The sequence below is a fragment of the Falco rusticolus genome, chromosome 7 (genome assembly GCF_015220075.1).
Source record: "Falco rusticolus isolate bFalRus1 chromosome 7, bFalRus1.pri, whole genome shotgun sequence".
Taxonomy (NCBI): Eukaryota; Metazoa; Chordata; class Aves; order Falconiformes; family Falconidae; genus Falco; species Falco rusticolus.
In genome coordinates, this window is record NC_051193.1 from 62,732,096 (window position 1) to 62,760,013 (window position 27,918).

General features: G+C 36.6%; 1 protein-coding gene across 13 annotated transcripts in view; it reads left to right on the plus strand.

Moving 5' to 3' along the window:
* Nucleotides 1-27,918, plus strand: part of MIPOL1 (mirror-image polydactyly 1) — a 197,276-nt gene that overhangs the window by 54,277 nt on the left and 115,081 nt on the right. For all 13 annotated transcript variants that reach the window (XM_037393501.1, XM_037393508.1, XM_037393512.1 and 10 more), the window contains 5 exons: nt 916-1,051; nt 2,028-2,133; nt 14,424-14,553; nt 20,006-20,039; nt 20,299-20,469. In XM_037393501.1, coding sequence (XP_037249398.1) covers nt 916-1,051; nt 2,028-2,133; nt 14,424-14,553; nt 20,006-20,039; nt 20,299-20,469 — 577 coding nt within the window. The remainder of the gene's footprint in view (nt 1-915; nt 1,052-2,027; nt 2,134-14,423; nt 14,554-20,005; nt 20,040-20,298; nt 20,470-27,918) is intronic.

Below are 27,918 nucleotides of genomic sequence, written 5' to 3' on the forward strand. Positions count from 1 at the left end.
AAACAACAGTATAGGAGAATGACTCTTAGGAGCAACAGATAGCTTTCCTTTTCTTTCTAGGGTGTCAATTACACATAATGAAAGTAATGTGTACAGTAGAAACAGTAGTTAAGAAGGTATAGCTTTTATCTGGTTACTTCATATGACTCATTGGCTATGAAGCCTATAAACAGAAAATGCTTAGAGGAAGTGAATGGTAAAAATATTTGTTAATCCCCCTTCTAATCCATTCATCTACTGATTTTGCTACCATCTTACAAGTGAGATCTGTTTGTGATTTCTGAGTTATCTGTGAGTATCAATGGATAGCCAAGGAGTTTTATAAAAGTCTTACCCTGAGACAGAATTTTTCTGGTCATTGAATCTTGTCTTGGCTAAATAAGTTATCTTAAAACTATGTGAGTGATATACAGTATGGAATTGCTGATGCCCGTTATAATATTTAGAATAACATTGTCATTTTACACATTTCTTCAAGATGAACTCCTAGATCTTGTTTTCTGGATATTCTCATTTCAGTTCATGTGGAATTGACCATCCTACTGAAGAATTAGGTTTCTTTTAACCTAAGCATCAATTTGATACCTGAATGTTTCATTATTTTGTCGCTCTGTGTTAGGCACAGATTTTTAATTTGTTTCCCTTAAGCATTTTCTGTTTATAGGCTTCATAGCTACTTTATATTCATCTGATTTCTGCCTTAGTACTGTAGTATATATATTTACCATTCCAGATTTACAGATTTTTTTCAGAACTACAGATTTAAGAAGTGATAGAAGGCCATCCCTTTTACTGTCTATTTAATACATTTGCAATGATTAACAAGTTTTGATAATTCATGTATTTTGTTTTGGAGAGGAAGGGGGAGGAACTGGTTGTACATTATTTTTCTTTCTTTTCCCCTCTGAAATGCAGCACCGTAGAACAAAAGGCTAACAGGATGCTCCCTGAATTTGTATCTTCATGGAGGGATGCCTCAGATTTAGACGGAAAAACGGAAACAGCATTCCTTTTAAAAGAACTGGACACTCTGAGAGCCAAAAATAAAAAGGTACAATTGAGATATTCAGCTCACAGCATTTGCTCTTTTATAGTTGTCTTACAAAACATACATTTTAAACAGTGCCTAATTTAGTTTTGTTATTTATTTTAGTGCACCAATCAATAGCTTTCTTGTCATTTTGGATTCTTAGTATCTGCTTAACAACTGCTTCTCTGAAATAAAATAAAAAAAACACCACTTTTATCCTACCCTTTGACCTTTTTAATCAGTGATGTAAGTTCTTGCACCATGGATGAAAACCAAGGAGGACCAAAACCAAGGCCAGGATTTCATTAATAGAATCTGAGTTCGTGCCTCTGTGTATGTGGTCCAGATAAAGAATGTGCCCTGATACTTCCTCTTTGATGAGGGAAAGAAAATTCCGTCCTGCTTGCACACTGATTTGCTACTGGTGTTAGTAGCAGTTGTGTGCACCTAAACAACAGAAAAATCTATAGTCTTTCCATGAAGTGTCATTGAATATTCAATGGCAAGCTCGGGTATCTGTCCAAGAGCAGATTTAGTGGATTCCCAGTTAACACGAAGGCCTCAACCTGTGAAAGAATACAATTTTCTATCTGGTGATACACATGAAAAATTATGCATTTACACCACAGACTCTTCAGGCTGTGATGCCAGTACTCTCAGTAGTAAATAGGCTGTTCATGCAGACGCCACCTGCATCATATTCCGTGTAATTCTGAACTTCCTTAGCAAGAAGGACCACAGCTGGTAATATCTGAAGAGAATCCCAAGTGAAAATAGTGACATACACATTGCTGCCTGTCTTGCAGAACAAGATAGGGCATATGATAAAAAAGATGTTTTTAACATTTGTCCTTTAAATAAATTGAACTTCTGATGTATTGCATAGTGTTTGTATTTTGGGGGTATTAAATTATTATTTAAAATTTTGTTGTGGTTAGAAGAGCTGGTTCACTGTATTGGCCAGGTAAGAATCTTACTGTCCATTTGTTCAATTCAGCTTCAGGATAAGCTGTCTGAAAAGGACAAGGAGCTGAAGACAATAAAACTGGACTTAGAGCTGCAAGAGAGAGCTACAGAAGCTAAGATTGCAGAAAAGATTGCAGGTACAGTAGGCAAGCGTTTAACAGATGGCTATATGGCTCAAACAGTACCTGCGGTTGCTATATGACGTGGCCTAGTGAATGTTAGCTTTATTTGCTAAAGGAGGGAAGATTTGACACTTTTTTTTTTTTTTTATGTGTGGCTGTTTAGAGTTGCTTAGAAAATAGGTGGCTTTAACATCCTGGTACTGGTATTAGCAGAAGCTTTACCTGTATTCATACTGATTTGGGCATTAAATGCATTGTTAACACCATGTCAATCCAATCACAAAAAGGTTGTTTGTTTTGTTGGAAGGTCCTGAACAAACAAGGGGAAATAATGATTACCAGTGCCTCTACCTTTCAACCAGCAGTTCAAATACCACTTATTGTTTTAGCTCGTTCAGAGCAATGCTACCCCCTCCCCGTGTATGGAGATAGTCGCACATTCACCTCAACTAGACACCTGCACTTTTCTTGAAAAATCTGTTCTTTTAGTAGTTATAATGAATTTTTATCTGATGATGGTATGTCTCCAGTGAATGATGTTTATAAAAGTTCCCAAATGAAGGTTTTAAAGTTTATAGTTGAAAGTGAATGCATGCTTGTATTTGTTGTTAATTGTTCTTTGGGTAGATGTACAAGAATGGAGACCGTTTCTGTTCAATGATTTTGGAAATTTCTGAAGTAATGAAGCTGAGTATTTTTATGATTGGAAAGTGACTGTGTGTACAGTGTACCCAGTGGGTGAAAAATACTCTGAGGTTTTCCTCAAAGAAATTAGGGGGAGTGCTTTTATAAATGCATTGTATCATTTGTTCATAAATAAAGTGTAAGCTAGATAAAATTGTGTGCTTATAGACCACCCACACTTCATATAGTATTAATAGTACTAGTACCTGTCTCCAGAATATTGGTACTGAAGGAAGGAGTAGCTGTCTTCAGGAAAATGGAGCAGAAAATAAACTCTGCAGCTGAAAAAACAGATGGCTGACTTTCCACTTAATGTCAAACTCCTGAGAGTACGGTATTCTGTGTATATTATAGATGGAAGAGAGAGTTCCTAGATTTTCTGTGGTGGAGGAAAGGAAAGGCAAATCTAATCTGCATATTAGGAAACATTGAAATACAGGCATAATTTTATTCTTATTTCATTTTACATAAACTGCTTGCTTTATTTTCAGAAGAAAAAAATCCACACTGCATATCATAGTTATATCCAGCAGCAGAAAGCTAATGCAGATTGTCTGGGTTGAATCCCAAGTTTTGTATTTGTTCCTGGATATTTGCAGTGTTTTACCTCTGTATCTATAATAAATACTCTCTTTGATATAGGTGTTCATTGCTTGTTAAAATCTGGAAAGGAACGTGTGTCAAAGGTTGTCAAAAACATGTATAGTTTCATTTTTATGGATACAGTTGAAATATTTCTTAGTAAATTGTTTTTTTTCCTACACTACTGTTTAAACTTTTGAATATGTCCTAAGCATAACAGTCTCATCAAAATAGTGTGGCATAAATATGGATATAATAATTAGCATAGTTATTCCATTTTAAAAGGAAGAATAAGCCGAATTTTAATGAGAGCTACAATGTGTAATAAGGATGACCTTTAAAAAAATACCTTTGTTTTCTCCTTTTACAAGTTCAGGAAGTATAAAATCCTTTAAACGCTGAGAGAGAGGGCAGGAGGCTCCTCACTACTTAAGCTGTTTGCCAAAAGGAAGCATCGTTAATATTTCATGGGGGTTTTTTGCTTCCTGTCTTTCAATTCTAAGAAAGTTACGAAGTTTGGATAAATGTTTTGAAATCTGGAATGATGTGAACCAAACTGAATTTGTGGAGGTCTTTCTCATAAAACCCTTGGGGAGAGTTCTAATGGACAAGCAGAACCTAATAAAAAAGACAGCCCATTTAAGGAAAAAACTTTTTCCCCTTGTGTTAAGTCCTTTGGGGAAAGGAGAACACATGCTGCTGTGATTTCATGTTGCTAGTTAATGTTTAATTACTGCAGTGTATAACACATGGTAGAGCGAAGCTTGTAAATATGGGTGTTTGCATTTTTATTATTAGTTAGTACTGACTTTATGATAAGAAAATGACTCCACAAAATCATATTGTAAAAAACATCAAGAAGGTACACCATAAAAATGTTGTCTACTTTGAGGAATATTACAATTCTGTTTTAAAATATAACCCTCTAATTGAGTGTTTTACTGAAACAAGTCCCATGGAAAGAACAGAAAAGCTGAGACAAAGGGCATTTTAAAATGAAGCTACAACAGTCTTCAGAAATAAATTACTCAAAGCTTGTCACTTCATGATTTTTCCTTTTTGCAGAAGAAATGAAGAGTAAAGGTGTAAATTTGTGAAATACTTTATGCAAAAATATGAAAAAGTAGAGTTAAACAGAAGGTATACACATGATGAAAGAGAAAGATCAATATTGTGTGCAGTAAATAACTTATTTTCAGAAGGTATTAATTTTTCAATTTTACTACCCAGGAAAAATGGATTTTAAAACTTCCTTGGGTTCCTATCCCTGTGTCAGCTAGCTACGGCTAAGGAAAATGAGGGAATTCACAGGTTTGGTTGCAGGCTTTGAAGCATTAGAGACTATTGTTTCTGGTGGTCATAGCTGCCACAGGTTCCTGCTATTTCTTCATTACTCATGTGTTGGATTTCCTCTCATTATAAGCCAATGTCAGAAGGTACCATTAGTTTCACTCCCCGTCATGAAAGAAGAACAGAGGTGGAGCAACATCAGGAAAATCAAGGGAAGAGTGCATCATAAAAGAACTTGAGACTAGGATAATGTCAGGAAAAGAGGGAACACCACATGTGAACTGGGTATGAAGAACAGACAAATCTTGAAATGTGAAAATGCAGAACTTTCATATGTTGAACAGAAAAGGATGGGTGCATCTTTGTGGGAGGGGAAAGGAGCACACATCTTCTGGGGACAGACTGGAAGATAAAGATGGAGACATTGCAAAGGACTAAGTCTCTCAAAGAACTATCAGAGAGAACAGATCTCACTTTGGATGAACATAAGGGACTTCATTTTTTCCTAACAGAAGAATTATACAAAGAGTATGTAGGAACTTTCAGAGGAAAGAACTGGTTGAGTGTAAGTGAGAATTGTAGAGCACAGTGGTAACCTCTCTAGACTGGAAAAAATACCAAAGCCCTGGTCTTCTCACAGAACTCCCACCGTTACTGCAACAAGATATACCATAGTTGGCCTCAGAGCCTCAGCTTGGAATATTTTGTTATCACAGTGCTACATCTTGGGACCAAGAATAATTCTGAAGTATAATAAAATAGTTCTCTAAATCTTTCTGTAGCAGGGGCTATTCTGTGGTAGGTTTTTTGCCAATATCTAACAGTAATTTTATGAAAATTTAGCACCTTTTTTAAATCATGGTCAACTCAGCAGGAAGAAGTGGATTGAGTCCAGCCCTGCTAGGTCTGTTAGGTGTTGCACACAACCTTTAATGCCTGAAAACTGTGTTAGCATTCTGCACATACTTTCTGAAAGACCAGGGTAATGATAGGAAATATAGTGTGGAAAAATGGGAAAGCAGTACTTCTAATACTGTTATATATGTTACACAGCTTTTAATCTCTTGGAAACTATGGCAATATACCTACAATGAAGCCCCTTTTTTCACGTCTGTTTTTACAAAAATGTTGAGCATTTACATTTGTGGTATTTTGAATTTCTTGAATATAGCATGAAAACGTTCATGAACATTATTTGAAGTTTCATCAATTAACTTGAAAAATAGTTACTGAATGCATATGCAATGGTTTTAATAGCAAAAGTGAAAACAAATATGCAGGTGGCTATTAGCTTAGAGTTAGTTTGATTTAATATCCCATAAAGTAAAAGGAAATAAGTAATCTTTTCAGTAATAAACTTTGGGTGGCAATAACTTCCAGCACAGAAGAAAAGTATTTTCCATTTCTTCAAAGCTCACTTTAGAGCCCCGTTTTAGATGTTATTTTTCTTTCTTGCATGTCATCCATTAAAGATTAGCTGTGGAAGGTTGGAGCATGGAGAGATTATGAATGACAGAACAACTCCTGCAGAATAATAATCAGTTTTTGGTATTTAATGCTGTTTGACTTTTGCAGACACATTTCTTATTAACCTTTGGTACAAACAGAAATCCAGGTTCCTGATATCTCATGGAGAAGATGAATTCAAGATCCTCTTCCAATTAAACTGAAATAAGGCCAATATTGGGCTTTAGCCAAAAGAACTCAATAGTTCCCAACCCTTGTGTTTATAAACCTAAATATGAATGATATTTTACAGTTTAAGTGGGAAATGCATATACTTCACTAACACAGTTTTCTGTGATTTGTATATATAGTCTATATAGTTTTTAAGGGTTTTGTCCTATTAATGCTTCATTATGCAAAACTATTTCCTGAATATTTTTTCAAAATATTTTCTGGTAATACAGAATTGTGAAATAACTGAAGGATTTAAATCCTATGTAGGGGAAGGTAGATAATCCATCTAAAGGACAGGAAAACAAACCGACCGACCAACAAGATGGGGGTGGTGTTGGCTTAATTTTAGCAGCCTAATTTGAAACAATGTAGTTTTACCTTCAGATTGTCAGAATTTTTGATTGTCAAAAAGTTGCATGCAGCTCTTTGAAGTACAGTAGTGGGGTGGCATAGGTTAAAATATAAATTATTAAGCTATTTATGGGTGGAGCTGGTATGCAAAAAGCAAACCAGTATCTTTGCATATTTTTATGATTAGCTTGGTCCTTCTCTCTTCCCCACTGGGGTGTTAGATGAATGTGAAGAATTGAGTTTTATTCAGGAATAGAAAGGTCTTCAAATAATCTACTTCTTGGGGTATTAAAAAAACTTTTCTTTAACCTGTCAGATTATAACTTAGAAACTTCAATGCAACATTTATATTTTTCCCCCTAAAGTAAATATTCAGGCATCAGTAATTATTCACTGAAAAAAAGTTGTAACAGCATTATGGTTTGAATTTTGAAGTCAGCTGTGTTTAGTGTATTAGAAGCAGAGGCTTAAGTATTGTACAGGGATTGGCTTTCACAAGAACTGCCTTGGGGTCTGTGTATAATACTCTCTCCTATTCTTTCCCACTTTATTTTTTTTTTAATTGAATTGGGATCTGAGTACACAAAGAAAACCCTATGTAGAGCTGCCACTAAGCAACTTTAGCCTTTTATTAAGAACACTCTGTTTATAGCATTGGAAATGTAGGAGCAGATGAATGCTATGCACTAAATACATACGACAAACACAAAGCAATAAAGAAGTCACTGTGTTCTATCAATGTTTGTTCAGATTGCTTTATCTATAAAGTCACATTTAGGTGTAAATGACTTCTAGTCTATAACTCCTGGTACAGACGAGTGAAAACTCTTGAAGTAGTTTTCCTATGACCACTTATCACTGTTTTGTTTTTATTTTTCAGTTGTAGGTCATAATTGAACATAAATGAATGGTAGCTTCCAAAAAAAAAAAAGAGCTAGGAACTGAAGTTGCCTGTTTCGTAATACAGTAATATTTCAGCACAATTTTTAAGTCAACAGTCAGCCCTGGAGCTCGTGGTAGTTTGCTGTTAACCTGAATGAGAACTGTGCAAGGGCCGTAGGCTTTGAACATTTCTAGGGATTATCTGCATTTTGTAACATGTATGCGCAGAGACCAATTAATGACGCATTTTAAAGGCTTTCATAGCAATGCAGTAAATGTGGTTGGTTGTTGGTTTTTTTTTTATTTGGCTATGGTAAGATTGACTTCATATGTAAGAATTTTGAGCACAGTCATTAAATCTAGTAGAAAGAAGTGTCAGAGGATTTTGATTTCTAATATGACTGGATAACAAATACATACATGTTTATATTTCTGTAAGAGAACAAGCATATATCCATATGATTAAATAAAATTTAATTATAGTGGCTCATCTGGAAATGGCAAGGATAGTTTCCAAGTCCTCCTGTTTACATAGACCCAGCAATGGTGGATAGGAATGGGAAGACAAATGAAAATGAAAATGTAGGTAGTCATTGCACCTCTTTTCCCAGTATACTTACCTAATTCCTCACATTTGTGCAGCTGGTACTCAGAAATCCAAAGTGAAATCACAACAAAAATTCCTAAAAAGCTTTTGTTAAACCTCTCTGTAGGATAAATTTCAGCTGACAGTTTTTTCATGGAAGCGACTGAGCAGGATAAACAAGAAGCTCATTACAAGAATCTTGATTTCTAAGTACGACTTGGCCAAGCAAGTTCTTTCATGTTCATACTTCTCTTTCAGAATAATATACATCTCCAAAAAGCAGAAAACAGAAAATATTCTTTGCTACATTTTTCTCATTTCAACATTCAATCCTATGTTAGAGCTGTGTATCTGTATGAAACAGAAGTCAAATCATGCATCAATTTTTTTCAGTCAATTCTTGAATATTTAAGATGCTCAGAGCCTTTTTTGTAAAAACATATAATCTCATGTTTATGTCTTGTTGCTATAATGGTGCAAGTAGCTAGTAAAATTACTTTGAATGTACCAGAATCAGTGCCAAAGAAAATCCCAAGTCACTTATTGTTCAGCAACCACTGATCTTGAATACTAAATCTTAAACCACAAAACCCTGACTTTCTGCAATAATACATTGTTATTAATGGAAATACTTTTTCACCAAGTCTTTTTCTTAGAAGTAACTGATCACAGTAACTAGGGCTTGTTACAAAAAAAAAGCAAAATTTTGATTGTACTATTTCTTGGATCATCTTTTTTTTCATGTAGTCCAAAGCCAAAAGCAGTATTCATTGCATCTGTTAATGTCAAACACCTTGCAAAGTCCAAAATATTGTTACCATTTCTGTAAAACTGACTTGTCTTGAAAACCAATTGTTATAGTGTTATAATATTCACTGTATCTTCTGATATAGCAGCGTGGGTAGTGGTCTCATTTTTTTCTTATAAGATCTGGCCAATATTCTATATTTTACCTTTTTTAATGGGTAATGAGAAGTGATTTTCTGCTGCCATAGATGTTTTAAGTCCAAACAATTTCTTCTTTCTTGCCTCTCCTATTCAGTTTTTTTATTTACACAGATGACCTCTAGGAAATCAGCAAACAGACTTTTTTCCTGGGAACTGTGCTTCCCTCCCTTCCCCCAAAGTTCTTTTGTTTGGAAAATCATGAACCACTATTTAAACTAGAATGATTTCCAACACACCTTCTCACTAGTGCTGTATTTTAAAGGTAGTTTAAAAAGTGTAGAAGGTAGGTTTGCCAAAAGAATCAGGTTCAACTAAGAAAATATGTACACTGCTTTGACTCGGTAAACTCATACTCGGTATGGTTCATCTTCTTCATATTTACTTTTGCCCATATTAGAAAACAATTAGCTTACTAAACAAATTTGAGTATTTGGGAAGAAAAAATCTACTTTGAGTCTCTCTCATTTGACTAAGAATTACATGATATTTGATAAGCTTGTTTAAAAATGGACATATCCAAATATTATTGTAAACACCCATTGATTTGTTTTACCTGCAATATAAGTATTTTACTTAGTTGGCTTACATAGTAGCTAATAATATTTGTTAATGTAATTTAACTGCTGTGAACCTTTACTGAACAAATATTGAAATTTATACAAGTCAAAGAAAGAGAATCTCTAATGACTTTTGTAAAAGCTTCCATTTAATAGTTAAGGAGAAAAGTTTATATGACATACCAGATGCAATTAACAGTAGATTTTACATTTAATAAAAAGAAAGAAGCATATGTATTTGCTTTATTCATTCCATCATAATTTGCATTAGAGCTGTGGGTGTTTAATGAGCAAATTCCAGCTAAAATGCTATATTGATTTTCTAAGTGAACTTTGTAATAGCTATCTACCTTACAAAAGCTCTCTGTTTACAATTGTTTTCTTTACTAAAAACTAAAAATGTTTTAGAATTGATGAGTTTAGTATAATGAGTCTTTTAAAATAAAGAGCTCTTTTAGAGTATGCAGAGGTTTTAGTTGCAAGGAGAAAGATGTTATTAAATTATTTCCAAAGCAAATAAAGTTTATACAACTAAATAGTAATGTCATATTTGTATATATTATGATGTTTGCAAGCATTGGAAAAGAATCCTTTTTTCTTAACTTAGCACTATGGGATTTAAATATTTTAAGTCTTGAATGTCATTGTATGTATATGAATTAGTAAATGACACAATTCATTTTAGCTTAATACTTGACTATTCATACTACATTTTTGTGTGTCATTTTCTTGCTTGAAACATGAGTTCTATAAGAATTTGTCTTTCTGGTTGGTCAGGCCTCAAGATAAACAGGATAGGGTTGGTTGGTACGCCATTGGAATGTCTCCAAGAAAAACCTCATGGTGTCGACCAGAGCAGTTGGTGACTAAGTAGCTGGATCACTTTTTTTCATTGGATCAGACACCAAGTCAGTGTGCCAGTACGGGATAGTATTTTGCTGTGTATGCCATATCTTGAATGGGACTTAGGAGCCTGACTTGGTACTCTCAATTAATTTTCACCTGGCATTTTTAAAAAGCATGAGGATGATAATCTGGATATTTTTTACTCTTTTTAATATGGAGGATTTTTATCTCACTCTGTCTCTCATCGACTTTTCATTGGACAGCTTATGCTGCACATACTTTCCTAAACATGACACAAAATGTTTCGGTTTTCTGCTGCATTGCAGCCCAAAGGTGCGTGTATTTCAGTGGCTTATTTGAAGACTCCTGTGATCCTTACGGTCCTGAAATTTATGTTAATATTACTTGTGACTCATGTGTAGCTCAATCTGAATGGTGAACTTTATTGTTAACAATAGCTATGGACTACGTGCAATTTTGTAACTGTTACAATATTCCATATAGTATTAAAAAAGGAGTTTTTTGTAAAATATTAAATAGTCACAAATGTCTAGGCATTGGATAACAGAAATGTCTAACCTAAATTCAACAGAAGCTTTGGCTGGTAAAGGAATCAGGTGAGTTAGCTTTCTGTAGACCACTAAAATGCATTAAATGAAGACTTTTACGTATTTTTTAAGGTAGTAATTTCTTGTGGTTAGTGTCAGTATCTGGGTTTTTTCTCTTTTTTTTTCTTTTTTAAACTTACCTGATTTTCTACTCTCTCCCTAATCTTTTTTAATATGATAAAACTAACTTGCAGTATTACTTTTATGAAATAGAAGCAAAAGCCAAACACTTGTAATTGATATGGAACTACTTTTTTTTAAAAAAAAAATGTAGTTGATGGATGTAGTCATTGGGATATTTACTCCAATGCTTTAATTTAGTGGAAGGATAAGAAAATAACAGGAAAGTGTTGCTCAATTTAAGTCACTCTGCCATAGCCAATAGGTAAAAGACAGTATTTTGTAATGGACCTTTGGTGGGGGAAGGGTTCACTGTTCAAGGCAATCAGCCTCTGAGCTGCCATCAGGCATGGTAATGTTTGAGATAAGCAGGATGGTGAAGTAACTTTAAAATAATCTTTTTCTGAATGTTTTCATACTGTTATATATGCATTATTTTGGTTTAAGGACAAAGAAGCAATAATCTGGTTTTAAAAAGCCTGGATAGTCATTATTACCACTGGTTGTAGTTAAGCAGAGAGGGAATTTAATACGCCAAAGCACAGTCCCTCTTAAGTGTACTATGCTCATGATCCGTCGCAGCAGTCGGCAAACTGTGGGTTTTCATGCTGAGGTGGGGATGTTATAAGGTCTGACAGAAAGGAGGATGCACTCAAACAGACCAGAAGGACGTTAACTAATGTGGAAATTAATTAACCCCAGAAAAGTAGTAAGTGCCAAATCTTCAGTTATTTTAGACAGCTTTCTATTCATTCCAGCAATTGTTTTCATTATGAAAATCGCATAATGTTTCCACTTGCAGCTTTATGGAAAGGGTTGTCGGTGCAGTGTCTCTGGCATGATGCTAGATAAACTGACATAATTTACTGGAAATACTATAGTAAACAAATATATTAAGTTACGGATAAGTAATAATTACCATACAGAATTAAATGGCTTGTGTATTCCAGATCCAACTGGGACATAGGAGTTGCATTATAGTTTGCCTAAGCAGTCAATGCTGAAGCACTAGTTTCCATGCTTCAAAGATCCCAAGCAAACCTAAGTGGAAGTCTGGTGAGCTGAAATGCACAGCCCACCACATACAATTTGTTCTTGTTCTTGCTGAGCCCCCTACTTTTGCAGATATCGGACTCACCCTCTGTGAGTGCTGCAAACTTATTCCTGACCACTAATCTGTGCACATGTGGTCTTGCAGCTGCTTTACTCATGCCTTAGTTTTTCTATTCCACAGCAAGCAAAGCTTTCTTATTGCAAACGGGGAAAAGATCTTGAAGATAAAAGACACTATTAAGACACTGTTCTTGTGTAACAAGTAAATACTGAAATAGAAGAGAATTAAATCAGTGTTTGTTAAATTTAGTGTATGTCTTGAGATTTGTGCTTCTGATGCAGAATTGTTGTGAATGCAGCTCCTTACAGCTCTAGCTTCATGGCTAGGCTTGCAGCTCCTCTGCAGATTTTTGTGAGAGGAGGGACGGCACTTCCAGAAGTAACATTTAGCCTTTCCCTGTCATCTTTTGTCCAATCTGCTGTTATCATGCAACCTTTTGCTAGAGCTGCAGAAAATGCTCCCTTACTCCCCAGTAACACTCTTTTCCCCAGCCAGAGGACAAGAGGATTGCTTTCCTACCTTGAACATCTTCCTAACTCATCTCTCCATACTCTTTTTCTGTTCGTCTTCTCATTTGTCTTACATCCCTAGTTATCCGAGCTGCTTGTGAACTGTACAGAAACTTACCACTTTTTGTATTTCAGTTGGTTGGGGAGTTTGGGGGTTTTTTGGGTACTGATAAAGCATATTTTGTGCCACCAATATAGCTGCTACTAAAATGTACTGCTGTGTTCCTCTAGTTCTATTCTGTGAAGAACCATAAAGTAGTTTATGTTATATCACACTATCAAGTTTTTGTACAATAACGTACAAAGTTGTGAAGTAGGAATAAGCTAACATATAAACACAACAAAGTTGATGTCAGTTGAGGTAAGAATGGAGGGGTAAAAGCTCTAGGCTAAAGTGAAGAGGGAGGAAGCCTTTTTTTGAGATCTTAATTACTTAAGCAGTGGTTTAGAGAGGAGCAGTTTTCTGAAGGACATAAGGAAGCCCAGTAGCAATGGCTTAATGCAGAAGGTTCTTGAGAAATAAGTGCCAAAATTTGAAAGACTGTAGTATGGTGTTAGGAGACTGTGGCTGAACACCAGCTTGGCAGACTAGAAGGGCAGCATGGAGCATTCTGGAACACACAGACCTCAGCTGAGTTTTTTGGAAGTGCCTGTGACAATTCGAGAGGATATAGTCCTCTGTCTGGGAGTGACAGCGGTCTTACTATGGCATCCTGAAAGTCCCTAGACGTTTCAACTGCAGGGTTTTATGATGACTGTAAGGAGAGATTTGCGGTATTGCAGAGGGAAATGATGAAAGTATGAATAAAGATTTTAGTGGAGGCAGGGTCGAGGTAAGGATTCTGGCAATGTGCCAGAGATGGTGTTAGACGTATTGACAGGGGAGAGGCAGGGAGAAAATGTAAGCTCGGGATGAGGAATGACTCGAAGGTGTTAGTTTGCTCCCAAGGATAGACAGTAAATCTTAGTTTATTGGCACCTAATGCTCCAAGGTCCACGTATGCCGTAACAGATAATATAACAGTATATTACAAAATAAAGTAAAGGCTTGGCAGAGAAGAGGGTGCCAGCTGTGCCACTCTTGTGATACCAGAGACAGACTATGAAAATATTATAAATTGTAATATTTAATATCAGTGTCCCACTCTGATAGGAAGCAGTGTGATGGTAATTTTAATGGATCATTGCTTTTAACTCTGTGTCCTGGAAGAAATCTAATAGCATCTCATATGATTCTGAGCTTTAAGAATTACTTTTCCATTAAGCAAGCATTCCGAATGCAAAGCAAAACACCTCTGTGCCCTGTTTGATTATACAGGGCTGAATCTGAAAACACAGAGCTTTATTTCATTCCTTAAAGCATTCATTTCAGCAATCAACCGGAATTTAGTGTTGTGTCTGAAGAGTAATGTAGACCTTATCCAGAGTAATCCGAGGTCAGTGGAGAAAAGTTGATTTTAGGAGATGCTGGCAAAGGCCCATATAATGCACCTAATAGTGTCTTTCCTTGTCAAGCTTGTTTGTTAAACACACTGGTTACTTTCACAGCTCTGGTGGAAGAAGTTTATTCTGCTCAACGGGAACGTGATGAGGCTGTCATGGCAAGGCTTAGGTTAGCCAACGAAGAGAGAGATGAAGCATTTCTACGAGTCCGGCGTTTAGAAGAGTCTCTCAAAGAGTAAGTTTACTTTTCCTACCCTGTGCAAAAAGGTTGTTGTGTCAGTCTGTGACTGTCATAAACTGCTCAACTTAGCACAAACTTCTCTATGGTGAAATACCAGGCTAGTGCCAGTCTGACTGTGCTGTTGGTTAACTTGTTAGACATCCTGTAAGACTGTATTTTTCTCTGGAGACTGAGAACAAGTGAATAATTTTGATCACAAAAATTAAAAATAAAATTAAAAGCTTTTTTATTGATTTATTCAGGGTTGAATAAGATGAATACCACATTTTGTAGGGATCTTTTGACATGCAGTACCAGAATGTCAGTCAGAAGTTGCCGTGTATAGGAAATCAATCAAGCCTTTAAGCCCACTAGACATTTCCTTCAGCAAAATTTCTACTAATGATGTGGGTGACATCATGAAAATATATGGTTTTTTTCTTATCTTTAGTGTAGAAGCAGTTTGTAAGGCAATAAGGATACTTTATAGAGTTTTATGTATGATATGTTAACACAACAGAAGTAGGCAAACAGAAGTTTTTCATGGTAGGAAACTGAATAGGTGCAGTTGTTAGTTAACTAAGTAGCAGGCAATTATGTTTTAAATAATTGGTTTTACTAAGAACACTCTTCCCTCTTTGTGGCAGAAAATCAGTCATCTTCTTTTGGGTATTTTTGCAGGTAAGGCCAGAGAATGTTATCAAAATAAATTTCAATAATTGGATGTAGTTTGTGCACCATTACTCTGTGGAATTTACAAGTTACTAGAGTTTGTCACAGCCTGTAAGTATGACTCAACAGCAAGATTAGGACATTCCATTCCCACAAGAATTAGTGCACAGTCTGTTAATGTCTCTACAGAGCCCATTATAGGTGTACATGCATATGAAATCTTGCTTTGAGCAGCAGTCTCTGAGGAAATTACAAATGTGCTTTAAATTCCTATAAGAGGCATCATAACTGTGAGCCTTACTCCAGTCTTTCCAATTTCTTCTGTCACTCTTGTAATTTTATATGTTCCAAGAGTAAAGAAAGCAAGGAAGTTTTGTATGGCCCTAAACGTCAAACTCTGTATAAGCTGTTAGCATAAATGCAAGACCTTTGGGGTTAAAGAGCTCCAGTTCTGCAGCAAATTAACTGTTTTGGTCGACAGACCTATACAATGACTTTTGGGTTTCTGGAAGAAAACACAGATTATTAAGTCTGTGAGAAGCGTGTTGCTGCTTTGTCTGCAGTGGAATCTGTAGACACACAGATGTGTGTCTTGACACACACGAATCCCTCAGAACACCATCATTTGTTTTCTCTTCAACCTTTTCTGTCTGCTTCACTTGTACTGGAAGCCCAACTCAGTTCTAAGCAGAAGGGTGAGAAAAGAGAAGAAACTGCATTTCTTGGCGAACATGCATACTACCTTCCCCAAAAGAATTCAGTGCAGAAGGCACCGAATGCACTGCTAATGACCAATAAAAGGTACTTGCTCCAAGGAGAGGGTCAGTAACTCACTTAGCTTGGGCCCAAGCCATCAGCCATTATACCTTTTTGCTATCATTTAGAGAATAACAACTGTTGTTGCTGTCATCCACTTGGGTGCTCTTACTGATGCTCTATAGAGAGGCCTGATACCCTGATGCCATTCACAGTCTCAGAACTGGCATAGAAGATTTCCCTGGGGAGAACACCAACCTAACACAGGGAAAAATTGCAATGGGCTGACCAGCTACTGTGGGTTCAATACCTGATATAAATTCCTCTCTGCCTGAACAGTGAGCCATTGTCTGTAGCTAGTATCTCTTCCTGTGTATTCTGCAAGGGTGCAGATCAGGCTTCTGTGGCTGTCAAGAGAGCCAACACGACAACGCAAGACTGAGGACAAAAGCAGTTTAATTTCAAAAGAATTGTCCTTGCCAGACTGCATGTGTACTGTAAGATCAGGGACTCCCATTCTGCATTACACAGACTGTGCCATGGCAGCTCACTGGGCAGTCACACCCAAGTTTTCCTCTCCTGGGTGCTGTGTGACCTGTCATTGAGGGCATCCTGGACATGAACAAAATTAGGCAGATCCCAAGCAAGCTTATGCCTCACATAGGGCACAAATATGTTCCTGAAGGGTTCTGACAAATGTCATAGGCTTTTATTTTTATGGATAGTTTTAGTGTCAGCCATCATGGCAGTAGAAGAAAAATCCTAAATGACAAAAGCCACAAAGGCAGAGAGCCCAAAAGCTTCATTTGTTCCCACTATAAAGTTTGCTAAAGTTTTTTAATCATCCATGCAGCAAGTACTTCATGACAATGAATTGTTGGGCATTGATTGCCGTATGTAATCCCCTGAAAGGGAGAAAACCTCATTTTTTATGTTGTCACGTTCACTGCATCATATGTCTTAATATCTGCCTTTTTGCTTATCTTGCTACCCATTCAGCCAAAGTGCAAGTTTGATACGTAATGTCTTAAGCCATATCAGACAATGTAAGAAACTTCAAAAATGTCTCGCTGCATTCCAGCAATTTATAGTCAGTATTACCTCTGCCCACAGTGACTGTGTCCTTTTGTGCAACCTGACCAAGGTCAAGCTGACCACAGATCTTCCCTGACCCGTATCAGTCCTCTATGAGTCAGCACCTTCCGGATAATGTGATATTTCTTCCAAAAAGAGCAATGGTATGGTGCAGGGAAACATTTACTATTTTTTTTTTTTTATTTTTTTTTTTTTTTTTTTTTTAAGAAAGTTCTTTGCTGGTTTTGAAATCTCTGGGCATTACAGAACCAAGAAGGCAGGATTGCCTTCATCAGGCTCATCTGCTTTTCTTCTGGTCCGCTTATTCTAAACTTACGTGATGCTTAATTCATGCAGCTGTACACCTTGCAAACAAGAAATGGTTGAGTGGAGCCAAGATTCTTGCTGGAACACCAGCCTGACTGCAGCATTCAGGCTTTTCAGAACATGGGGCATCTTTACTGAGTGTGGTAACATCTCAGCTGAGGTGACTAGATGCGCATTTCTCTATCTGCTCGGATGTCTGGCATTTTGCAATAGGAGAAGCAAGCCAGGACTGTGAGAAGAGTCAAAGTGAGGTACTGCGTTCTCAGCAGCAGAGTCAACCCCATGAGGAAATTACTTTTCTCAACCTCTATATTCTAAGTAGTTTATTACTGTGGCTGAATGGACTTTTTTTTTTTTTGAGTTCACCTCACCGCTCCACTAACCCTCTGTATGCAGTAAAGATGATGGGATGAGCCATGAGGGACTTGGTTTATTTAGTTGAGGAGTTTCTTCTGGAATCTTGGAACTTTTCCAACTACCACCTTTAATATTTTCTTCTGATGCTGGTTGTTTGGAAGGTTGCATTCTCTGTCTCAGACATGGAGCACATAGAGGTTTGTGGGGTTTTTTTTAAAGAACATTGGCTGCTTGTGCCACACATCAAGTTTTAGAGCACAGGTCACTCCTTCCATCTGCTTCTGACTTCCTCCAATGAGAGATCTTTAGAAGAGGGCAATATTGAACAGGCTGCCAACCTTTGTCAAATGCCTTAATGCTTTCTTTTAATTAGCAGCTGGAGCAATTCTGTTGTCATTATTTAACTGTATCAACCAAAATTCTTCCAGTCCTCTTGGCCCTAGGGGTTAGTTAACAGAATGTGTATAGAAATGGGAGCAGAGGAATCCTTGGTTGCTGCTGTTTAAACTCATGAGAAATCTAAGGGTCATTTATTGCCTGTGCACAGCACAGGGAGAGGCAGCAGGGCAAATACATGGCTCGGGATGCTGCTTCTTAAAAAATGCTGTCACCTAAGGAGGTGTATGTGTACCTACGGACAGATCCCTTGTGGCAGTAGCATGCTGAAGGGCCACACTTAACGGTGGTTCCTGTTCTTTTTCCCACCCCCATTTCTCCCCAAGGTTTCTTGCTTACCCAGCCTGTTGGTTGGCTAGGTGATTTTGTTGACCCACACTTTTAGTAGGGTAGAAGTCCTCTGGAGAACCCAGGTCAGTCCTGCCAATTTGCTTTGACAAATACCGTTCCTTTCATTGTGCATACAAACGAGCTGGAGAACCATCTTTAAGTCCCACATGAAGTGGCACTTAGAGCAATGTAAAAACCTAAAGCAGGAACTCTACAAGGAGCCAAGTCAAGGAGCCAGTTCTGAGAATTTGGACTTATAATATGTTTGTTATTTTATGATTTGTGTTACTTATGAATACAAGTCAAACCCAGCAAAGGTTAGCTTTTACTTTGTTTTGTTTAGTTCTGGTGCTGACTGTGTATGTTGGAGTAGTTACTGCGTGTGAATTCCATATAAATATACCAGCTGTTGTACACTGGTAGTACATTCTGAATTATTTCTTTTTTATTTAAAGAATTAATTTCTGTACTGGTTGATTTACTATGCCTTATGTACTGTTATCTGGTAAAACTTTACGCTTTAATGTAAAAGGTGCTAGTGTACTGTCAAGTGCTCTGTGCTGTTTGCTAGCTGAAATCTTGGCTTCAGAGCAGCACCTGTCACAGCACTGTTGAAAAAGTGTGTGTTGCTGTTTAGTAGATGTTTAATGTTACTATATCTGTCTTTTAAAATATCATACACTAGTGACAGACCTACTTGTAGTAGAAGTCACCATCAAGTAAGTAGCAATGGAATGGTAGCTCCAGAAAAGCGGTCTCTTCCATTTTAAAATACACATAAGTGTTTTAAATAATATGCTGTCCATATAACTAACCTTCGGTAAAATAAAATGCATACTATCCCATTTATTAAGTTTTTGTGCTATCACTCACTGCTTTTACACAGCCAGCGTTCAGTGCTGTATGACTAAATTCCTTGTATCATCTTTGTATTTGACAGGTCAATATATGTTCTGTTGAAATAGAAAGGGAGGAAAGTGCAGGGGGGATTGTTCCAGAATTAAATAAGGGCCTTGCAGAGAATTGGCTTAGCTTGCTATTTTATGCAAGATATAAAATCAAAATATTTTTAGGAAACTTCAGCTAGGTTTTTTTCCTCGTTTTGGAAGAGAGAAGTGGAAAAAGAATTGCTTTACAATCTAAAAAAATAATCTCCACAAAAGTCCTGTCCCGTTTCATTTAGGGTGCAGTAAAAACAACAAAAATACACCGTCGGGTAAAAGTTGTAAGCCCAGAAATAAATAAAATAAGAGCATCAGTCATTTCTACCGCTGGGGAACTTTCTTCATCTAAGCACATATGAACAATTGATCCTTGTAGTCATATATAGCAGTAAACATTAATAACTTAACAGTCTGAAGTCAGTGCTGAAGATATGGAGCATTATTGAAAGATGGAGTCGAGCAGGTGGCACTTTAATATGTTCAGTGTCATGGTTGACTCTAAAGACTAGTAGAATGAAATTACTTGAGGTTCTAAAGATTTAAAAAGCGAACTCATTTTGCTGCACTAAGGAAATGCTACTGATCAGGCTTTCTGTGTCCCTTTTTTCTAGGCTAGAAAATATTAACCCTGAAGAAAATGACATGGTAAGCCATTCTCTGAGGAGATTTCTTGATGTCAGTCTTATATCTTAGAGGCTTAAGTTCAATTGAGTGGGTTTCAAGAACTAAGATGTGGGAAAAAGAAGAATTGACACACTAATAATGTACATCTTTGCTGCAATATGAAAATTCAATAACTTCACTCAGTCAATTTACAATTCACATGTGCCTATTAATTAAAACCCTATATTAAATAAAATATATTAAAACTTCATGTCTGACTAACATATAATGCTGTTGGTAGACATTACAGGAATTACTGAACAGAATAAACAATGCAGACACAGGGATAGATATACTGAAGAATGGAGCTATAATTCTGAATCGAATACACAGGACCAAAGAACGTAAAAAGAAAATAATAGCTGAGGAAATGAATGCAGTAATAGAACAACGGGATGCTGCTTTGTCTCAAGTAAGTCTCTACAAGTGTATAATCACTCAATACCAAATTTCTTTTTTTTCTTTTTTTTCTTGTTTTGTTTTTTCTTTTTCTTTTTTTTGTTGGGTTTTTTTTCTTTACTTTTGGGGAAGAAAGTATTTCGCTTACTTTTCTCTGTTGAAAATCTCAAAGAGAGCCTTTGTAGTAAATGACTGATTAATGATCAACTGCTTCATGGTAATAGTGCCCATTGAAATGGCATTAGTGCGTTTTGTCAGGGCATTTTTTTTTTGTGGTTTTTGCACCTGATCACTAGCTTTCTTAAAACAAAATAGTTTTCAGTGTATTGTCCAATCTAAAAACTGTTAAAGGCTTAGTTTTACAGTGTGCTATATTGGTACAATGTATTGGATGACAGCTAACTGGGACTTAAGAATTTGTAAAGGGTTCGAAGTGGCAGAAATATCTATTAGAGGAAGATACAGTAACACATACAACAATGCAAGCAATTCCTCCCTTTGTTGCTTTATTCAGGCGATAAAAATCAGCATGTGGTCCTTGACTCTCAGAGTCTTACACTTCTGTTACATGACTTGAAAGAACCTGAGGTTCTTTTTCTGCTCAGATCATTCATTCCCTGCAATTTCCTACTTTCACAGAACAATATTGTCTTTTTTCACCATGACAAGAGTCTCCTTACTTTTCCCATCTCATGGAAGAGTTTTTCTGTTGGTTTCTGCCCGCCCCCCCCCCAGGTTTTCCTTCCTGGATTTTAACCTAGATTTAACTCAATAGGAACAGCCTGTAGGGAGGAGCAGTCCAGGAAGGGGATATACCTCCTGGGAAAACACAAGATTTTGGACTGTATGAAACACTGTTATGTATTCATCCCCAATGAGAAATTTCATCTGACTCTTCCAGTATTGAAAATTTAGGCTTTTTTAATGTGAGTTACCAAAGTTAGCCCACATCTAACTAATTTCTATTACATTTAAAGTCAGGTTTGTGATCTTGAGTGTTAATGATAATCTTGGTTGAATTTATATTTTATTGTAGAAGTGTCCTGGTAAAAAAGTCCCTTCTGCACAGCCTATAATTTTCCCTTTTTTACAGTTACTGTTTATGCATTCTCTCCTATTTTAACCTTGAATGCCCCATCTGCCTGGTGCTTAAAATATTTTGTGTGTTTGTCCAGTATGCACGGCAAAGGATGTTAATGTTGGAAGATGTTAATGGCAGAACTATTTTTTCAGTCTACTTTCTTTTGCTTTTATAATAATGATGAGCACCATTGCTACTGGGAAACATCCAGTAGTCCTGCCAAAAGTTTATGTTCTGTCTTCTTTGTACAAGGCATTTGAAAAATGAGCAGCTTATAAGAATAAAGCTCTCAGCAAAAGAGAACGATCTTTTGATATTTTTATTTTTGTTTTGTCAGTTTTTGCTGCTTTGTTGAAGTGGACTTTCAAGCATACTTGGACCATAAAACTATGAATATCAGAAGAATGTCATTGTAGGGCATTTTAATATACATTTTAATTGAACTGATTTTTAAGCTGCCTGTATAAGGGGTAATCTTTTCCAAGTAATCAGCTTGGAAATTAATAAAGATAATTATTTTATATAGCGTGCTAAGTGTGGCTCAAGTGCACAACTAGCAAAGCCATCTTTAGGCCTGTCAGCAAAAAGCACAGGTAATGTTAAGCAGATAGTGCAGCTGAAAAAATAAATTAATAAAATAATAAATCCTTGCCAAATGGAAGTTTAAATGTCTTGTATTAAGTTGTACTACTGTGATACCATTTACAATTTATACCATTGTTTTAAATTAATTATTCTTAATAGAACTCTATTGATCATGTGCTATGTTTTCACATATGTGATGCTTTTACAGCTGTAACTCTTGAATCTAGAAAACAGGTCCTTGGAATTAAAGCTACCATTTCAACCTGCGTTTCTTACTTGATGATTCCTTGGGAATTCGTACCGTGCTTGAATTATTAGTAGTCTTTTGTTAACATTGCAATCGCGGTAGTTATTACAGTGCTAACAGCAAGAACAATAGGAGAGGGATTCCTACATTAGACCACAAAGGGACTAGATATAATTCAGGGGATGTATATGCTTAGCATAGCAAATGCAAATTATTGGAAGTTAGATCTGAGGTCGCCTCAGGCATTCATAACATCTGCAAGTTAAAATCTTTTTCTTTTTGATGGAGGTGACATCAGATATGAGGGGGGGATTGATGAGGACAGACTTAGACAAAGCAGAGAGAGAGTAAACCATGAGCATGCTGTGGCTATCCTCTAGAAAAGGCATTTTTGAAGTTCAGAGGTGGCTGGGCAATGGAAGCTGAATGCTTCGTGACTCATTGTGTGAACACTGCGTAGCTCGGTTCCTGCAAGCTGTTGTGTGGTGCTGGAGACAGCAATGTCATTTAAGTGACCACTATAACCAGTTCCGTATGACAGAGAACCGCCTATATTATAATAAGGTTTTGGACTGACTGCTTAATGAAACTTTATCTGTTATCCTTCTTTATTGTTTTCTTCACAATAGCCTGGCATTTGTCAATTAAACACAGTGAATATAAGTAGTATCTAGCTTTTGGGGGTTTACTTGTAGGATTTCTGATTTTTCTCGTTAGCTTTTACAGCTTGAACACATCACTTTGATTTCAAGTAAGGTTATATTCCTAGAGAATGGACACTTTATAAACTGTGTTTCCTATAACCAGGTGAATACAGATCACTTTCAAATAGTTTTTGAAATGCAATTTTCAATACTTTTTCTTGTAGTTATACTGTCAAATTGCATTTAAATGGACTGCTGTTGCAGCATACTTGACAATGGTTAGCTAGTTGCAATTATTCTATTTGAATTTTACTTGAAAAATTTTTTGATTCTTCAGAAAAATGAAGAGCACTGTCCATGTCTTGGAAAGGTCATGAAATTTTTTTTTGAGCCATAACACACAAGGACCTCTACATATTTTTTGAGATTTACAACATGAATGTTACTTCTTACTAGGAAGCAGATAGAGGCACTTCTATCGCTGTATTGAGCTGTGCATGTGTATGTAATCTTAGATCATTCACTAGATTGCTGAGCAAATATGCAAACTACTTTTTGTATGTGTGAAAACAAATAAAATGGTATAAACTCAAATATTTGATACTACTTTTAGTATGTATTTTCAAGTGAATAAAAACCAAACAACTAAAGCGTGGCTAAACATTGACATCCATCTTCTCCTGTACCAACCCCCTTAAAAAAACAAACTCAACTGTTTGGTTGTATTTGCTAAGATATGTTTGTTAGTGAACAGATATTGTGTTATTCTGGGGATCTTGTGTCTGTTTTATGACTGATCTTCTGAAAGGAAAATGGAGAAAGATGCTGACTGTCATGAGAAATATAACACCGGTTTCTTGTCTGTAATGTTTGATTTTGTCTTAACCCATTCAAGGAAAAAAATTATTTGTCCAGTTTGTTGTGTTACAGTTCTGCCTTTCTTCAAAAATCTTTCTTGCTTGAGTCATCCAATTAGAGACAGACACTTAATGAAGATCGCATATGGCATAGTCACATTGTGTGATCTTCATAAAGTACTTTAAAGAAGTGGATTCCAGCAGGAGGCAATATAGTGCAATGTCTCAAAAACCACCTATTAACCGCATCACACCTTATGGACAGGAATGTTAATGTGATTACAGTGTTGGCAGCTAAAGCTGAGGACTTGAGTAAGTCACGACAATTACTTTTCTTCTGGTTTAGAGAAGAAAGGGGGCCTTTTAAATGGTACAGCATGAAGGAAGTGATTTTTTTAAAGCTAAATAAGAGGTGGCTTATAGTTCAGGAGCTACTTCATTCGATATTTTTGTAGTCCTAACTTTCATTCTGTGATTTTTGTATTTTTTCCTAATTGGGAACCATCAATTCTATACCAAGTTTTAAATACTTAACTCGTTGTTAAGGAAAAACAGTGGTTTCACGGCTGGCAAAGTATCATCTGTAATACACTGATCTTGAAGCAATAACATAACTGGCAAGCAAACCTGGTTTTACAGCTTTGAATAGTTTGATCACATCCTGCTGTGCAGGAACATGCTTATGACTGTTCATGTAAAAAATTGGCATGCACCCAGTGGCTCATCTGAAGCAAGTTTAAGTACCTTTCTCCATTTTGAGGCACTGTTTGGCAGCAGGCAGCACTTTATCATCATTTAAAACAAAGATGAGAAGCAGTATGCTTGACTGCCCATCATTATCAGTTTCGACTAATGACTAATAACTGATAAATGTCTGTGCTTACAACAAGCCAGCTTCTTGCCAACTTTTTTTTTAACGTTCTGCTCAAGCTATTTCCCTCCTTTTACACCAAATAAGGTGTAGAGCTCTGTGATTCACAGAGCATTAAGGCACTCTCAGCACACATGAGTGAACAGGTCTTATTGAAGTAATAAACCCAAGAGCTGTATGAAGAGTAAAAACAAGAAAAGCATATATAAATGAAAAAAAAAATTACAGATATTGGGTCCTTAATTGGGGAATACTCAGGTGGCAGGTTACAATGCTTCATGATTCTTTTATCTTAGGGTAGAGGTGATCCTTTGCAACCCAAACCACAGTTTGGGATTTTATTTTTAGTGATTTGAATTAGTAGTTCAGTTTTAAACTCTGTGCTTTGGTACTCTTACTGGTTAAGGATACCAGCCAAGTTCTTGGTTGGCAGGAGCACATTTGACAGTGCCCCCCTAGCTGTTCTGCCAGGATGCTTCCCCTACTACCTTTTCCCTTTCACAACTGATATTTGGGAACAGGGAGAGAAAAGGTAGGACACTATTTACGGTTGTTTGTGAACCAGCCAGCTGCTGTGGGGTACTGATGATTTTGGTCATGGGCTTATATGAGGAGGTAAGTGAAGGTCAAGGGGAGGTTTATGGTAACTTGAGGATCCAGGGACCATGCTGGTTCACTCTTGTGGCTGGTTTCCTTTGGGCGGGCAACAGCAGGTTCCTGTTGCCCTCATTTGCAGTGCTTTTCTGTCAGAGGTAGCAGATGAATGGGCATGAGGAAATTACTTGCTAGCAGGATGGTTAAACAGAGAGAGATAAGCTGTCTGCAACATGCCCCTTTTGCCCTGAAAGTTAGTCCAAGTCCTAGGAGAAAGTAATAGGGATTTGGAATAAAATATAGAATAGATTTTATAAAAATTATTTGAGATTTAACATTAAAAGTTTCATTGCAAATGTAGGGAGAAAAGAAACAGGAGTTGAGGAAATGGCTGTCGGTTCTGTTGGTATTCACATCAGTGGCCTCAGGTAAACCTCACAGGCATCTCCTCTTTGGAGTTATTGCTGAGTAAAAGGGATCCTTCAGAAAGATCACAAAAAGCCAAGTTACACGAGCAAGTCTGATTAGCAGTCTTAGTTTTTCACTTGATTGTGTTGCACTGGAAAGATGCTTTATAATGTCAAATTTCATTTCTTGTCTACCTAAATAAAAATAATCCTTTGAAAGTTTGACTAAATCCATGTTTTAGGAAGTCCATGGTATACTAAGCATGGTTAAATCCATGTTTTTTTCACTGCTGCTCAGAATAAGCCAAGTGAATCTCAGCAGTCACAGAATTTTCAAAGAACCAAACAGAGCCAGTGACTGCTGTAGTTGGGAGACATGGAGTAAAACTACTGGGAATGATGCTGGAGAGCATCAAGAATCTTTTGCATCTCATAAAAGGGCAGGTTCTTCCCTACTTGGTTGCTTACTTCTTAAAACAAACCTAGCTTGAAAAATTATAATAGTTTATTTTCTGAGACAATTAGGTATGCTCTGACTCTCTACCTCGGTTATATTTGTGCTAGCTGGAGCATGAATATTTTCCAGGGGAATACTCAGTTAAATATTTGGCTACGTTCAAAATATGTGTGAAAGTGTTTTTTTTTTTTTCTTCTGAAGTAGGAATTGAAGAGTAAAATAGAGAGGAAACTGGCCAAACAGAATCCTCTTGATGCCTTACGTTGGGTTTCCTGGTTTGTGTAGAATGTTCCCCCAAAGAATAACATTTGTGTAATCTTTCATTGTGGTGCTCTGTTCTCTTTGATCACTGTATGTAACTCTCAGTTCTCCAGGTGTTAAGAAAGCTAAGGAGAGGTGAGATGTTCAGACAGGATGATAGAAGATGATTTGGGGACATCACACACCTGTGCCCGTGGTGTTGGTCTCTTGTGTTCATGTCGCAGAGGTTGTGATTTCTCGGTAGGCAGCTATCTGTTAGTAAGGCATGAAACTCCCTTTTATTTCACTGGAGTCAGAGTTTCACTAGTGAAAGTGAGTATTTTGAAGCTTATTCCTTAGCAAGGCTTTGGTTGCAGGAGGTCTTGTAGGTTTTGGGTTAATGCTTCTCACAGCTGGGAGTGCAGGTCAGTGAGTAGGTCAGTGGGAGGGAGAGGAGAATCCAAAGGAAATTAGCCTACGGAGCTCTTATACTGAACTTTTGTATTTAATCCATGAATGCTAATTATGAGTAAATATGTAAATGTTAATGCAATGTTTCCTTGAAGAGATTACGGTTTGTCTTTTTGAACTTCTCAAGCAAATTTTTAATTGATACTACATTTCTTCTTTTTACTGCCATAAGGTTTTGGCTGAATGATGCCCTGAGACACATCATTGTTTGCATTGTTAAATCACCTGTTGTTCCTCTGCAAACAGTGTGTTGTGCAGAATTCAGAAAATACATGTCTGCATAGTATTTGAGGGCATGATCAAGCTTTGTGTCTTTAATTGTAAACTTTAATGAATTTCCAGTCGAACATTCATCTTCTCAGTACCTAGAAACTCCTCACCCCTTTGAAAATGACAGTAAATCTGCATGCAAGCTTGTTTGATTAATTGCTATTTGACTCATCTATCATGGTGCTAAGCTCTAGGTTCACACAGCTTAGACTTCCAAACCAATTTCTAGAATTAATTTAAATATTTAATGTCAAAACCCTAGGATGAAAGAGAGGAATAATGTTTTGTATGCTTATTGATTGCCTGTTTCAGTAGCAACAATCCATAGAGGAAATTTCCAATGTGATACAAGCAGAATCCAAATAGTATTCCCTCTGAAAAGGAGACTGGATCACTGTGCATGCACAAGTTCTGTAGGTGCCAGAACTCTTTCAGAGGTACCTAAAAGTAAGATTTCCATGGTACTTAACACTTCACAGTTTCAAATTAGGTACAGAGTGTTGAATCAGATTCCAGTTTGCTTACCTGTTGGATAAAATGTCTCTGATTTTCTTAGAAATTAAAAAAAAAATCCATCTGTGTTTCCTATTAAAAGCTAGTTTTCTTAGGCAACTTTCTAAGTCTTTCTGCAAAAATACTTTGTTGTTTTGGATACACAGATAACATTGCATAAAAATTCTTTTGACAGGTGACAAGATTTTTTTGTTTTATACTTCTATTTGATGTGGAGTCTGAAAA